This window comes from Euprymna scolopes, chromosome 38 (genome assembly GCF_053919585.1).
Source record: "Euprymna scolopes isolate OS-2025 chromosome 38, ASM5391958v1, whole genome shotgun sequence".
Lineage (NCBI taxonomy): Eukaryota > Metazoa > Mollusca > Cephalopoda > Sepiida > Sepiolidae > Euprymna > Euprymna scolopes.
This window is the reverse complement of record NC_136519.1, coordinates 91081195-91095353: the sequence shown is the minus strand read 5'-3', so window position 1 is coordinate 91095353 and position 14159 is coordinate 91081195. Positions and strand designations below refer to the sequence as shown.

The window sequence follows — 14159 nt, the reverse complement described above, 5'->3', positions numbered from 1 at the left end:
AAAACTAAAAATAATAATTGATGTTTTCTTGTATTTTCTAATTTTACAGATATTCATGATTAATATAACATAAAATAAGTAGATCTGCAGAGTATTTAGTGCGGTCCTTCTACTTTTCAAAGATGGCTACCCCATGTTGCCAAAATTGATTGCTGCAAGAACCCTGTGAACTTTGATGTGTACAAACTGCTCTATTACAGGTAAGTCGCTACATTATTAATTCAGATGTGTCTAATAACATGATTAATGGATTAATGGCAGCATTTAAAACATTTAGGTCTGTTTAAGGTTTTGGCTGAGGGTGCCTTAGTCACCACGTGGTCGAACGGCAACATTGGGGTGACTAAGGCACCTCTTAGAAATTAATGTAGTCCCGCCCCCTTTTCTTTTTTTTATTTACATGTACTTTTAATTTAAAATATATACATTTTTACTACATGAAGGTTTTATTTTCGAATAATTAAAAACAGACAATATCCAAGCCAAATCAAACTTTTTAATTTAGATACACGATTTTTTATGGAGCTACTTTAAAAAAAAATAGACACTCAAATTATTTTCAAAAAGCCGAAAAATACCTATTAGTTTTTTTTATAAAGATTTTAAAATTGCAACTTCACGGAGATGTATAAATAAGTCGCGTAATTTTTTTATTTTTAATTGCATGATTTTATTTATTCATCATTTACCTTTATTTTATGATATAAAAAAGTTACTACACTGTTTAATTACATCTATTTGTATAGACATATATGTGAGGGGGGGTCAAAGTTCAAGAAAAACGTTTTTTTTTTATATAAATTTTGGTTTATTGGAAAGAGCATAAAATTTAACATTAAACCCGAAAATATTTAAAAAATTGAACTAATAGAAAAATTTTGATAGATTTTTGAATTTGAAAAAATGAAATTTTTAATAGTTTAAAAATTTAATGCATTTCATTACGTGTAAATAATGGCTGCTTGTGCGCGCACTTTCACTTTATAAACATCTAATTTAAACACTAAAAAAATAATTCTTTAATTTAAAAAAAAATAATAAGTTATTTTAGAAGTATGTTCGATAAAGAAAATAATTAACCCACTTAGATAAAGAAAATTATGAGTTTTGTATATTTTATTCTCGGTTTCGTGCTGGGAGGGGTGAAAAAACTGAAACTACTAGTGTAGGCCTATATCCTAAAGAAAAAAAAAGAGTTCCCCCCTCACCACCCGTCAGCGGTACCAAACACCGGTAGCCGGTAGATATAACTTATAAGTGACTAGGCCCAGAGTTAGCTTTTCAAATTCTGGTATTTAACTTTGAAAAGAGATGGTAACTTTTTTTTGTTTTTCTTTATGCTTTCTCATTTACAGAAAAGCGAACAAACAGACCGAGCGATTGATACAGATACCACTACCAATCAACATGCCGAGGCAGTACAAAGCTAAGCCTGGTGCTCGAACCTACACAAAAACATCAAAAGATATTCTTGTTAAAGCATATGAAGAACATCGAGCCGGTGCTTCACAGAAGGGTGTATGCCAAAAATACAACATCACTCGTTCGGTATTTCAAAGATACCTCAATCGAAAGAAAGAAAACCAACCACTATGACATCCTGGAGGGCAGACTGTTTTGTCCCTTGGAAAAGAAAAAGCAATAGTTGAACATTTACTATTTGTTTCCGAGTGGGGGTTTCCCTTCGATACTTTGGATTTATGCATGACAGTAAAGATGATACTGGACAAACGAGGAACAATTGTTATACAATTCAAACAGAATGTGCCAGGACTTGAATGGGTCTATTCTTTCATGAAGCGTCACAAGGAGCAAATAAAGAATCGACTTTGCCAAAACATTTCAAAAAAGAGAGCTGGTGTAAATTTGGAAACAATTTCTGCTTATTTCCGTGAGTTGGAAGAGACTCTTGAATGTGTCAGCCCAGAGAATATTATAAACTATGACGAGACCAACCTCACGGACGACCTGGGTCGCAGGAGAATGATTTTCAAGCCTGGTTGCCGCTACCCTGAGAGGATTATGAACTCTACAAAATCATCTACCAGTCTAATGCTAGCAGGCACTGCATCAGGTATTGTTCTACCAGTTTACGTAGTTTATAAAAGTGAACATTTATGGAGTACATGGACAGAGGGTGGTCCACCTCAGGCCAGATACAACCGCACCAAATCGGGTTGGTTTGACGTTATTTGCTTTCAGGATTGGTTCAAGACAGTTGCATTACCATACTGTAAAAAACTGGACCCAATTAGTAAGAAAGTCCTATTTGGAGACAACCTATCCTCACATTTTTCGAATGAAATTTTATTTGAATGCCAACAAAACAATATATCCTTTGTGTGCTTACCACCTAACTCTACACATTTATGCCAGCCGCTGGATGTGGCATATTTTGCTCCAATGAAGAGACTACAAACTATCTGGAAGGAAAAGTGCTGGATCTGTGCCCAAAGACGTCTTCCCAAAACTTGTCAAAAAACTAATGCAGCAGCTTCCGAATCAGGCCTCCTATTTAATGTCAGGATTTCGCAAGTGTGGACTCTATCCATTAGACCCGCAAGCAGTTCTGAATAGACTTCCCAAAGATCCTCTTACTACCGAGAGGACAGCTGACTCATCTGTTTCTAAATCCTTTTTTAATCGCTTGCATGAAATGCGGTTTGGAGACTCTAGGGTTCCGCAAGCTCCTAAGCGTCACAAGAAGATGGATGTGGTTTCTGGATACAGCATTGGCATTGAGGATACCGATAGCAGCAATCCACAACCAGGACCATCAACGTCTCCAGATGATTTTGAAGATCCGCCTCCGGCGTCTAGCAATGCATTGGAGACAGAGCAGGATGAAGTTGAAGAACATGAATTTTTCTCTGAAGACTCTGACACTGACACTGACAGTGGCAGCGAGGCAGATTTTAATCACCAAGAAGTCAACAATTCATCTCGCAATATTTTTAAACAATTTAATTAATTTCATTGAAAAAAAATTATCTTCTGCATTCACATTATTTTTTACTTTAAATTAAATTTTGTTTTGGTTTCATAAAATCATTTTTGTTTTCTTTTATTTTTTATTTGCTGCCAGTAAAATGTTTTTTTTTTTCAAAATAATGGCTAAAATTTCAAATTAGGTTGCCTACTATAAAGTTAAAATTGTTCACCAAGTGGCTATAACTTTCATTTATGCTCTCATACTACTGCTTGGCATGCCTTAGTCACCCTAAAGGGGGTTTACTTGGTTTAAATGAACTCTTCCCTAGCTGTACCTGATTCACCCCATTGCATGGTGACTAAGGCACCCACCATTTTTGCACAATAACTCTTTAAAAACATTGTTTTATGCTTTTCAATTAATTTCTTAGGCAAGTGTTTGCCCTTCCCCCTAAATCAAACCAAAAACATTCCACTTTAAGCTATTTTTGAAAATGGTATCAAACTTAGAAGTTCAAAATGGTGCCTTAGTCACCCCGGTTGACAGTACATAAAAAATTACTCTGAGCAAGGAAAAATATCTTCTCTCCAATCAAAGAAATATGGGCTTTTTATATGCTCAAATTTGACATATGAAAATTAAGACACGATTGAATTTGAGCATGTCACCTTTTCATGCCTTACTGACAAGTTTTAGAGTTTTGAGCATCACACACGCCACCCTTGACCGCTTGTTTCCATGACTGTTGTGACACATGCTCTTATAATTTGTATATATTTTTCATATTATAAAAAAATGAAAATTTTAAATTTATCTAAGAAAAACCTATTCATTTATTTGTTGTTAATATTGGCACTACCTAATGTAAGATTCTTTTGGGCCGAGTAAGAAAACTTCCTGGGTAGTAGCCTAAGTACAGTTAAAAATTATGAACAAATAATGATTTCATCCTTTGGGGAACTTTGGTCTATGCAATTCCTCTTAACTGAAGAAATGACCTCTTAATTATGTATTTGTCTTACGATTCTTTCTATGAAATTTAGAGCAAATATGCGATGTCTTCCCATTCGTGAAAAGCAAGAATTCTCTTTTTTTGTCAGTGCCTACTGCTGTGTCAGCAGGGACGCTCTTCTTATTTTAGCCCCCTTTTCTATGGATTAGCTTCCTTCTCACTAGTTTCAGACCGTTCCTTCTTTTCCTCTTCCACTTCCTCCCTGTCTGGGAACTTCCGGTCATGTTTGAAAATATTATTCAATCCCAAAATAGAACATGTGCCAACAAGTCTCCTATTGTAATTCTTATGTTTATGGGGCAGAAGATTTGAATATAACAATTCTAAAACTAAAAAAGGTGTAATATGTGTGTGAATTTATGATGGAAATAGCTTCAAGTATTCTTTTGCCAAAGCAAAGAGATTATTCCAAGAAATGTACCCTCTTGTCTTATTTATCCTCTAAGCTCTAATGCCTACCATTACAATATGTTTGGTCAAACTTACTTAAGAAGCTCTAACTAGTTTTTTTTCATTTTCTATGTAACAATGGAATATTAAAAAAGTGCGTTTAGTTATTTGTTTCAACTTAGAAGAGGCTAACTAGTAAACATGTTGCAGTGACAAGATGGTCAAATTGAGGGAGTCTTTTATTAGAATCGTTTTCTGTTTATGACAAAAGAGAGCTTGCCCCACTGAAGTTTCCAGATAGGAAGTGGGAAACCGTCTCAACATCTCCCTTTTATTTTTTATAGGGATCTCCATGTAGTAAAAATCAAATCAAACTGGACTATTGTCAGCATTTGACTGCTGATATAATCTCTGATCCATTCAATCCGATTCACCAAACTCGACTCACCAGCATCTTTACATCAGGTCATTTATTACGTCATTTTGATATGTAGATTTTGATAAGCAAATTATTTCATATCAAACTACATCCTCTCTGATCCTTAAAGATCACCTCAGCCAATCGGTTTCCTGCTAGTCTCTACCCTGGCCAATTGGACCCCTGCTAGTCTCTACCCTAGCCAATGGGTCCCCTGCAAGTCTCTACCCAAGCAAATCGGCCCCTACTCCTCTCTACCCTAGCCAATCACCCCTTATAGTCTCTACCATAACCAATCGTACCCCTGTTAGGCATATCTAGCCTTCACTAATCAGCTAAGCACACCAAATTTCTCATTTGAAAAAAACAATTTTTTTTTGCAAAAATAAAAACAAAACTTCGACGCAAATTGTACTTCTTATTATAAATTTTCCTAATGTCTGTGTGTGTGACGCGGTTAATCTCAGCCTACAGGCAACCCACCCAGGCAAGTAATGTACCGAAATGAAGCTTATGACCCAGCGGATGTTTTAGTGATATTTATATCCATGTTTGGTGTATGGAAATAGAAAAAGAAATGCAAAAGTAAAAAAAAAACGATTTACTTAACAACGTTTTGTTTACTGGATATTTTTCTGGTATTCACCGGAAGTTATTATCTCCCTTAGTAAGTTCGATTTACTGTGTGCGTGTGTGTGTGTGACGCGATTTATATCAGCCTACAGGCAACCCACCCAGGCAAGTAAGGTACCGAAATGAAGCTGATATCCCAGCGGATGTTTTAGTGATATTTATATCCAAGTTTGGTGTATGGAAATGCAAAAAATAACGATTTACTAAACAATGCTTTATTTACTGGATATTTTTCCGGTACAAGGACTCAAGTTTGCCCAGCTGGTCAAACTGTAGTGCTTGTTCATTAAAATAGACAACTTTTTTTTTTTTTTCAAATACAACTGAATTTCAGAGTCCGGCACACAAATTGCTATTCAAACTTCTATAAAACGACGAATTTTCAAAGAATTCTCCATAGCCCGACAAATTTTCAAAAAATTCTCCATAGCCTGACAAATTATCCCCAAGTCCGAGCTTTGAATGCATATTTACCTTTTCCATAGCATCAAATTCTCACAAAGTCTGACTTTTGAATACGTATATAAATTATCTACAGCACAACGAATTTTCAGTTTGACTTCCAAATGTGCATTTAACAGTCAAATGAATAATCATATCTTAACAAAAACTCGTTTAACTCATGCCCGAAGTGTATTGAAATATTTAAAGCATGCTACAATTAAACGAATATTAAACATTTTATGTTTTTATGCAAATAATTACCAGTTCAGTGTTTAAATAAATATGCATGTATTTTGAGTATAGTGAATAGCATAGTGAATTTTTCTTGACTTCTGAATGTGCCTCCAATATTTAACCAAATCGTATTCCAACTTGTTCACTTCACATGTCACGATGACAATTAAAGAAAATCTAACAAATCCTACTGGGAGTTTTGGAAATTGGATGCCAATTCTTTCGACACTCAATTTTTTAAAGGTTGATGCAAATCATTTCACTCTTTCTCCTTCTCAACACCTTCAATCCTCAATAACGACTTGTTCAATCTTTTTCCAATGCACTCAACTTAAATTTGACACATATCATGTAATATTCCCATTTGGTCGACACTTTCAATTTTCAAAGTTCTTTGCCGAAATAGCTTGTAATCAAATCAAACAGGACTCTTGCCAGCATTTGACCAGTATTATAATCTCTGATCTATTCAGTCCGGTTCTCCAAATTCGACACACTGCCATCTTTTATTACGTCATTTTGGCGTGTAAATTTTGATATGCAAATTATTGCAGATAAAACTACAGTTTCCAGCAGTAATCTCTTATGTGGGACTTCTATATAAGAACACCATTTTCTGTGAAGACTCGCTTTTAGATTGCTTCCAAGGTAGGACTGTGTGGCTATTTTGAATTCAGATAACAGCATGCATTATAACACATTCTATTAATAAAAGCAATATAAAAATATGCCAGTATCTTGGAATTTTTTGTGGTGGCAATGCTGAAAAGAAAAAAAAATTACAACCAAACATTAGTTTCTGAAATAAAACCAAACCACAGAAAAATACTAACAGATTTTTTTATTCAATTGTGGTAAAATACAGACTTTTATTTACCTTTTCTAAAGAAAATCCAAGATTCTATCAGATATTTTGTATAATTGTGCTTTAAAAGCATCAATAATAGCAAATTTCTTGCTAAAACAAATTTTTAGACATCAAACACTGCCTTTCTTCAAAAAAAGCCGCAAATGTACACTTGCTTAATTATTATATGATAATCAATTAACATATCCATAGAGGCTCACAATATTATGCTACAATATTATGAAATGGGATACCTAATATTTACTCATGGAATTTCATCTATTCAAACGGAAAATTAAAATATTTTTTATTATTAAATCTATAAATGAAAAAGAGAAAGTACCTTGCATCCTAAGTGATATGGACGATGAGAGCCTTCAGATATACTAACTGAAATGGGAAATGTAAATTACGCATATATTTGGTCAAAGTTGTAACATCATAGCAGATTGATTATTCAACCAGATGTTTTCAGAAGAGTTAGACTCAAAAGGATTTTCGAACTTAAACTAAATCAAAGAGACATACAACCGTATTGATTATAATGAACCACCCTCAATTGCTTAAAATCAGGCAATATACTGTGCTGAATCAATCCAAATTTTGGTGACCAACAAAATTCTGCATCGTGAATGTATGTGGACCAACCATCATAAGATTTTGAGCAAGTCAAAATCTAGGAACTGTGACAATGCATTGTGTTATAACATAGACGAACGAAGCACAACTTTAACCAACACTAGACACAACAACAATCAAGAGTGTCAATAATTTAACCAGCTGTTTCCATGAAATTTGGCAGAATTGGCAATTTTTCAGGGACAGTGAAACCTCAAAGATGCAATACCATGCATCGATCCACCATGAAAGTTTCACATTAACTGACAAGATAAATTCTAACAACAGCTTAACTGGATGGAAAATATTGGTATAATAAGGAAAATGACATAACACACAGATTTGTGTGCAAGTCGGGTAATATCAACAAAAGCAAATTGCAGTTTGCGAGTATGTCTAGATTCTGCAAAATCGAATAAAATACTCAAGCCATGCCTGCACAAAATTTCAGCAACTGAAGAACTAACACACAAATTTAAGTTCTAATCGATATGAATCGCTCTCCCAACAGCACGTTTCTGCTCTCTTTTCCAATCGACTACACCTGGCCTCTCACCACCAATGTCACACCGCACAATCTGAACATCAGCAATACGAAATTCTTTTCAAGAGAAGATGTTCACGGCTATTTTTTTTTTGCTTCTCCAGGGAATTTTTCCCAGCTTTTATATCCTCCTATCTAGAAAAAAGGAAGACACAGGAAAAAAATAGCTTCTCCCATGATGCCCTGCCTTCCCAAGATGCCCTTCGTGTATATAAATGAGCTAGCCATCCTTTCGTTCTTCTTTCCCAAAGAGCGATGCAGATATGCCCGGTATGTTTTTTTTTTCTAACCATATACCCCACAATAGTGAAAAGATCTAAAACCTGAATGCCAAAGATGGTTATTGGAGTCTAAAATTGAACGTAGAAACGCATTATTACCATTCAGAATGCCGTTTGGTTGGTGCTGCTCCAAGAGATTTCTATTTGGTCTGGCTATATCTCAAGACCTGTTCCAACAGAGAATGAATTTAATCCTAGATCAGTATGCTGGAGTCGATGGAATCAAGATGATGTTATGATGTATCGACAAACTAAATAGGAGCATTACCAAAATCTGTTACAGTTAGTAAGGGTTGCAAAAAAAATGATCTCATGTTCAATTTTAAAAAGTTCCATCAAACAGAAGCAAATCTCTTTCTTTGACATGACATACTATGAGTAGGGCATCCATCCTGATTCACAGAAAAGTGTCCATATTCATAGAATGCCAACTCCAAGGAACAAAAACAGGCTCTAGGAAACCTAATGGAAAAACTAGCACCGCTATGACAACCACAAAAACAGAACATGCTATTTGTGTGAGATAAGATCAACTAACACAGCTTTGAAAGAATAACAGCTCTGATTGAAGCTGTTAAACTACAATATTATAATAAAACTTCACCACTGTTAGCTGCATGTTTTGAAATTGAGAAGTTCAAGTCATTCTTATATGCCAGAAGTTTCAACATAATTACAAATCACAAGCCACTGATAATGATCTTTAATGAGAATATCTTTTCTGCACCTCATAGACGTCAGAGTATGGTGCTTAAGCTTCAAGGCTACAACTTCACCATAGAATACAGATCTGGGAGGATACTGACTTTACTGGATTCTTTGAGCTGTTTTATTAATCGCCCAAACTAGCAAGTTGTAGACCTAGACTTAGAACTAGTTCAGTTCTCCAGGCAGAAGATCTCCAATGTACATAGTCTAACAAGAGCTGACTGTGGAGTATATGTGAAAGGGGGGAAAAAGGTACCGTTTAAGGCTAGGTTATGGTTAGAAACAAAAACAAAAAAGAAAAAGTCGTGAACATCTCTTAAAAAGTTTTTCATGCTGCTGACATTCAGATTGTGCAGTGTAGCATTGGTGGCGAGAGGCCAGGTGTGGTCGATTAAAAAAGAAGAGGGCAGAAACATGCTTTTGTCGAGCAAGTGACTCACTCCTTCCCAAACCCCAGAACCGAATCCTGATTGTAACCTTAGAAGCTATTTCGGCCTATCAAGCAGATCAACATGGCTGACTGGAGACTCTCAACTCAGATGTTGAGACCCTTCACTGGGGAGGGTGATGGCTGGAAAAATTTAAGATGGTGGCAAGGTTGCAAAAAATCGAAGACGTGGTCACGCTGCTGCCACTATACTTAGAGGGGAAAGCCCTCACAATTTACCAGCAAATGCATGATGAAGATAAGGGAGATCTTGCCTGAGTAGAGCAAGCACTGAAATTGGCTTTCACTGAGAGTCCATTTGAAGCACTCGGCAAGCTTGCAAGTTTGAGGTGGACTGGTGAGTCTGTTGACGTCTTTGCTGTGAAGATCAGGAGACTGGCAAAATTGGCTGGTTACATGGGGACGAGCCTGGAGATGACGGTAAAGCTATACCTAGTGAATGGCTTCCTAGAAGAAATCTCTGCAAACATGCAGAGAATCACTGTGATCCATACTATGGAAGTGGACGATCTCTTGGTCTACGCCAAAGTCCTAGTCAAGAATGTCAAGGGCCCAATCGTAGCTGCAGCTGTGATTGGAAATACATGCACGGGCCCCCACTTGAATGATGAGAGACAGACGGCGAGGCGATAGGAGGGGAGAGCTGTCATCAAGTGCTTCTGGTGCCAGGGTCCTCACCTGCTCAAGGACTGAAGAGCCGAGACCGGGAGTCATCTGCTACCGATGTGGACGAGTGGGGCACATTAGCCGCTATTGCGTCGCTTCGCAGGACCAGGGAAATGAGTGAAGGGGAGCCATTGCGCCAGTGGTTTCCCCTTCTATGTGGAAATGGCACACAACGAAACGTTGCCTCAGTTACCAGTAATAGTCAATGGGAAAAGAGCCATGGCCCTTGTTGACACAGGCTGCACCATGACGTTGGTAGTGAAGAATGTCGCTAGGTCATGGAGCGGAGCCAGGAGCATTAAGACCGTGGATGGCAGGGAGGTGAAATACCTAGGAGAGACAAAAGCGGAAATACTGGTGCAAGATGTGCCCAGTGGACTGCGAGCCCTGGTGTTGGATCGTCTGGTCGGAAATGTTGATGTGGGTTTAGGTGCAAGTGCAATCAGCCAACTGGGGAGTGCTATGTTGAGGGGCCCAAGTAACATTTGGATGCCTCAGCGCAGTAGGGATGGCAGGAATGGAAGGTGATAAAAACATCAGAAGGCAAAAACTGGAGCCTTGCTGCATCGAGGACGAGGATTTCCTGGTGGGATTCGATGGCAAGAGGTGGACAGTGGAATGGAAATGGATCTCCAGGCCTCCGAAACTACGGAACAAAGGAAGCTGCTACGAGAAACCACTGTAAGGAGACATCAGAAAAGGATTCAAGGGAGAAATGGAGAGGTGGATAGAACAGGGAATTCTGAAACCATGGACAGGGGAAGAAAAAGGAGTGCTACCATTACTGACTGTTGTTCAACCGACCAAGAACGAAGTTAGACTGGTAGTAGATTTCAGAGAATTAAACAGACACGTAGTCTGCCACACTTCTGACCCCAAAATAAAAATGGGGAATGAACATCACACTAAATGTTTGCAGCAGCAGACGTCAACTACAAAGCTCAGTAAAAATTTCAATGGTAACACACTGGACAACACAATAGAAGAATATGACAACCCAGCAACCCCAATCGCCTGAAAGAAGAGAAAGGAGTATACAAAAAGGGAACTGAAGACAAGACTAGAATGGTGGCAACAACATAAGAGAGCAGGCAGGTTCACAAAAGAATTGAACCAGAACTACGTTGACGATGAGACCTCACTACAATGGCTTAAAAGTGACAAATTTCCATTTGATGAAGAACGATTAATTATAGCTGCACAAGACCCAGGCTTACTCACAAATGGATTTAAGAAAATGGCTGGTTTACAAAAAACCGACCAATGCAGATTCTGCAACTCAGTTGTTGAAAGCCCAAGCCATCTAATGTCTGGATGCAAGATCCTTCTAGCTGATGGTCATTACACTGCTCGCCACAACAAAGTATGTAGATACTTATATTGGAAGATCTGTGGAGAGATGCAACTAGCATGAACCACCAACGATAACATCAAATTGAAGTGACAGTGTTCTACGACAAAGGCATACAGGCAGGCAGATACATAAAAGACAAGGCCATCAAGCCAGATATAGTAATATGGAACAAGCCTGAAAGGACTGCACTCATTATCGACGTCACAGTTCCAAACGACTTTGGCCTTAATAGAGCAGAACGGGAAAAGATAACAAAATATCAGGACCTAAAAAATGATCTGAAAACAACATGGTCTCTGAAAGAAATAAACATTATACCAGTTGTGACAGGAGCAACTGGTCTAATAAAAAAGAACCTTCAAAAATACTTAGAAGCAATCCCTGGAAAACCAAGCTGTAAGGAAATACAGATAGAAGCCAGAAAGGGAACAGTGTCTATTCTTAAAAGAGCCCTCGGATATAAATTTAAACTGCAATAGAATCAAGTGTTAGCCCCAGGAAGGAACCCCTTGATCTCTTCAAACTAACAAAAGTAAAATAAAAAAAAAAGAAAGGGGATTGACATACGAGAAGAGGTTACGAGGAAATGGAGGAGAATGGAGCGGGCCACTAAGATTGTCAACCAGAAGTCGACTTATCTCCAGATCCATGTAGATGAAAAACTCTGGCAATCATCAATTGGTCCGGTACACGGGAAAGATGTATTGCCTGACGAGGTAAGGCTTTGGGCTGAGCTCAGCCCTCAAAATTATGACTGCCATGCTGAAGACGGTGCTGAGTAAAGAGTGTACAGTGGACAAGGCCACTAGTTTGTACATTGACAACATTATTGTGAAGGAAGCAGAGGTGACAGCGGAGAAAGTGAGAGGCCATGTCGAGAGGTATGGGTTGACTGCAAAACTAGCAGAATCCCTGGATGGAGGAGAGACGTTGGGGTTGAAACTATCCCAAGATGACAAAGGAAGCCTTGTCTTTAGATGAGGGAATATGATAGCGGAACTGACCTGACAAAACGAGAACGCTTCTTGGTCTGCAGGTGACTGGTGGGACACTATTCAATCGCCGGCTGGCTCAGGATAGCGTGCAGCTTTATTGAACGACAAACAGGCACTGATGGTTGGGAGGGCCGTGTGATGAAAGAGGTCATGAACATGGTACAAGAAATCATCGCAAGAGTGACAAAAGAAGACCCAGTGAAGGGGAAATGGTACGTAAGCAGCAGAGACATGGGGGTGATTTGGTGCGATGCCAGCAGTCTGGCATTGGGCATCATATTAGAGATGGGAGGTGTAACTGTGGAAGATGTGGCGTGGATACGAAAGAAAAATGACTATTCCCATATCAATGTAGCCGAACTGGAGGCCGCTATGAAAGGAATTAATTTGGCCCTGAAGTGAAGATTGAAAACAATTGAAATGTAATCCATTCCGGCAATGGTAGTTTCATGGATCAGGTCGGCAGTAACTGGCGATAAGAGAGTTGGGACCAGAGGTGCTGCAGAAATGCTGATCAAGCAGACATGGGTAAAGAAGGCCTGGCTGCAAGAGGGAAAGGAGGTTTCCTCGGTATGCTGTGCAGGGGACGAAGTTAAAGAGTTACATGAAATGCACCACTTTGGTTGAGAACGGACGTTATTCCTGGCAAGGGAGGTTTACCTGGAAACCACCAAGGAGGAGGTCAGGGAGGTAGTGGAGAACTGTCAGAAGTGCAAATAGATTGACCCCAGACCGTCCAGACACAAAGCAGGAGAGTTACACATTGCAGACAACTGGAAGCGATTGGCCATTAATGTGACCCATTATTGCAATAAGCTGTATCTGTTGATGGTCGACTGTGGACCAGGGAAGTTTGCCATCTGGAGAGAGATTAAGGCAGAAGCTGCATGCACGGTCAGAGGGGTCATCGGAGAAATATTTTTTGGAGAGAGGGCCAGTTGAGGAAGTGTTAATGGACAATGACTCCACTCTCTGAGCAGAAGCCTGTAAAGAGGTGTGTGATAAGTGGGAAGTAAGGCAATTTTTAAGGGCAGCATATCGCCCAAGTGGCAATTGGATAGTGGAGAGGAATCATCAAGGCTGCTGCAGAAAAAAAGCAACATTTCATCCATGGAAGCAGTGTTTTGCTACAACATCTTACCGAAAACCAGCCAAGATGAGACCACTGTGCCTCATAGAGCCATTTTCACATATAAGTGGTGGCATCTGTGCAACAAAACGTTAGGAATTGAGGGTGAAGAAGCTACCATTAAAGTGAGCGAGTTGTGGGTGAAGCGCCCAATGTAAAATGTACCACTCAGTTAGGTAGGGGGGTTGTAACGGGAATGCAGTCAAAGAACAACATGATGGTGAATAGCGTTCCCCAGCATATCCTAGACCTGCGTCGTGTGACCCTGATAGTGGGTAGTGATGGCAGTGAAGAGCAGGAAGTCAAGATCCACCAAGAAGCTAACAATGCACCTGAATTCGATTTAGCACCACATTATGGTTCTTTACAACTGGATGAGAATGTCTGTAGTGAATCTGAAAATGTTAACCCCCAAGAAGTTGTCCCCCAGAGGCCTCAAGGTGAGAGGAGGCCTGCTTGGATGAAGGATTATGAAGTGTCTTATTGATCTCGAAGATGAGGGGGGG

At 38.8% G+C, this 14159-nt stretch overlaps 2 protein-coding genes across 2 annotated transcripts in view; one reads left to right on the top strand and one right to left on the bottom strand.

The window, feature by feature from the left end:
• The window catches only part of LOC145263250 (uncharacterized), a 30229-nt gene that overhangs the window by 9863 nt on the left and 6207 nt on the right, over window positions 1-14159 (bottom strand). The gene's annotated exons all lie outside the window — the stretch shown is intronic.
• LOC145263252 (uncharacterized) lies at window positions 56-3041 on the top strand. The gene is made up of 2 exons (XM_080120336.1): window positions 56-200; window positions 1356-3041. The coding sequence occupies exon 2, from the start codon at window positions 2486-2488 to the stop codon at window positions 2969-2971; it is 486 nt and encodes a 161-aa protein (XP_079976462.1). The 5' UTR covers window positions 56-200; window positions 1356-2485; the 3' UTR covers window positions 2972-3041.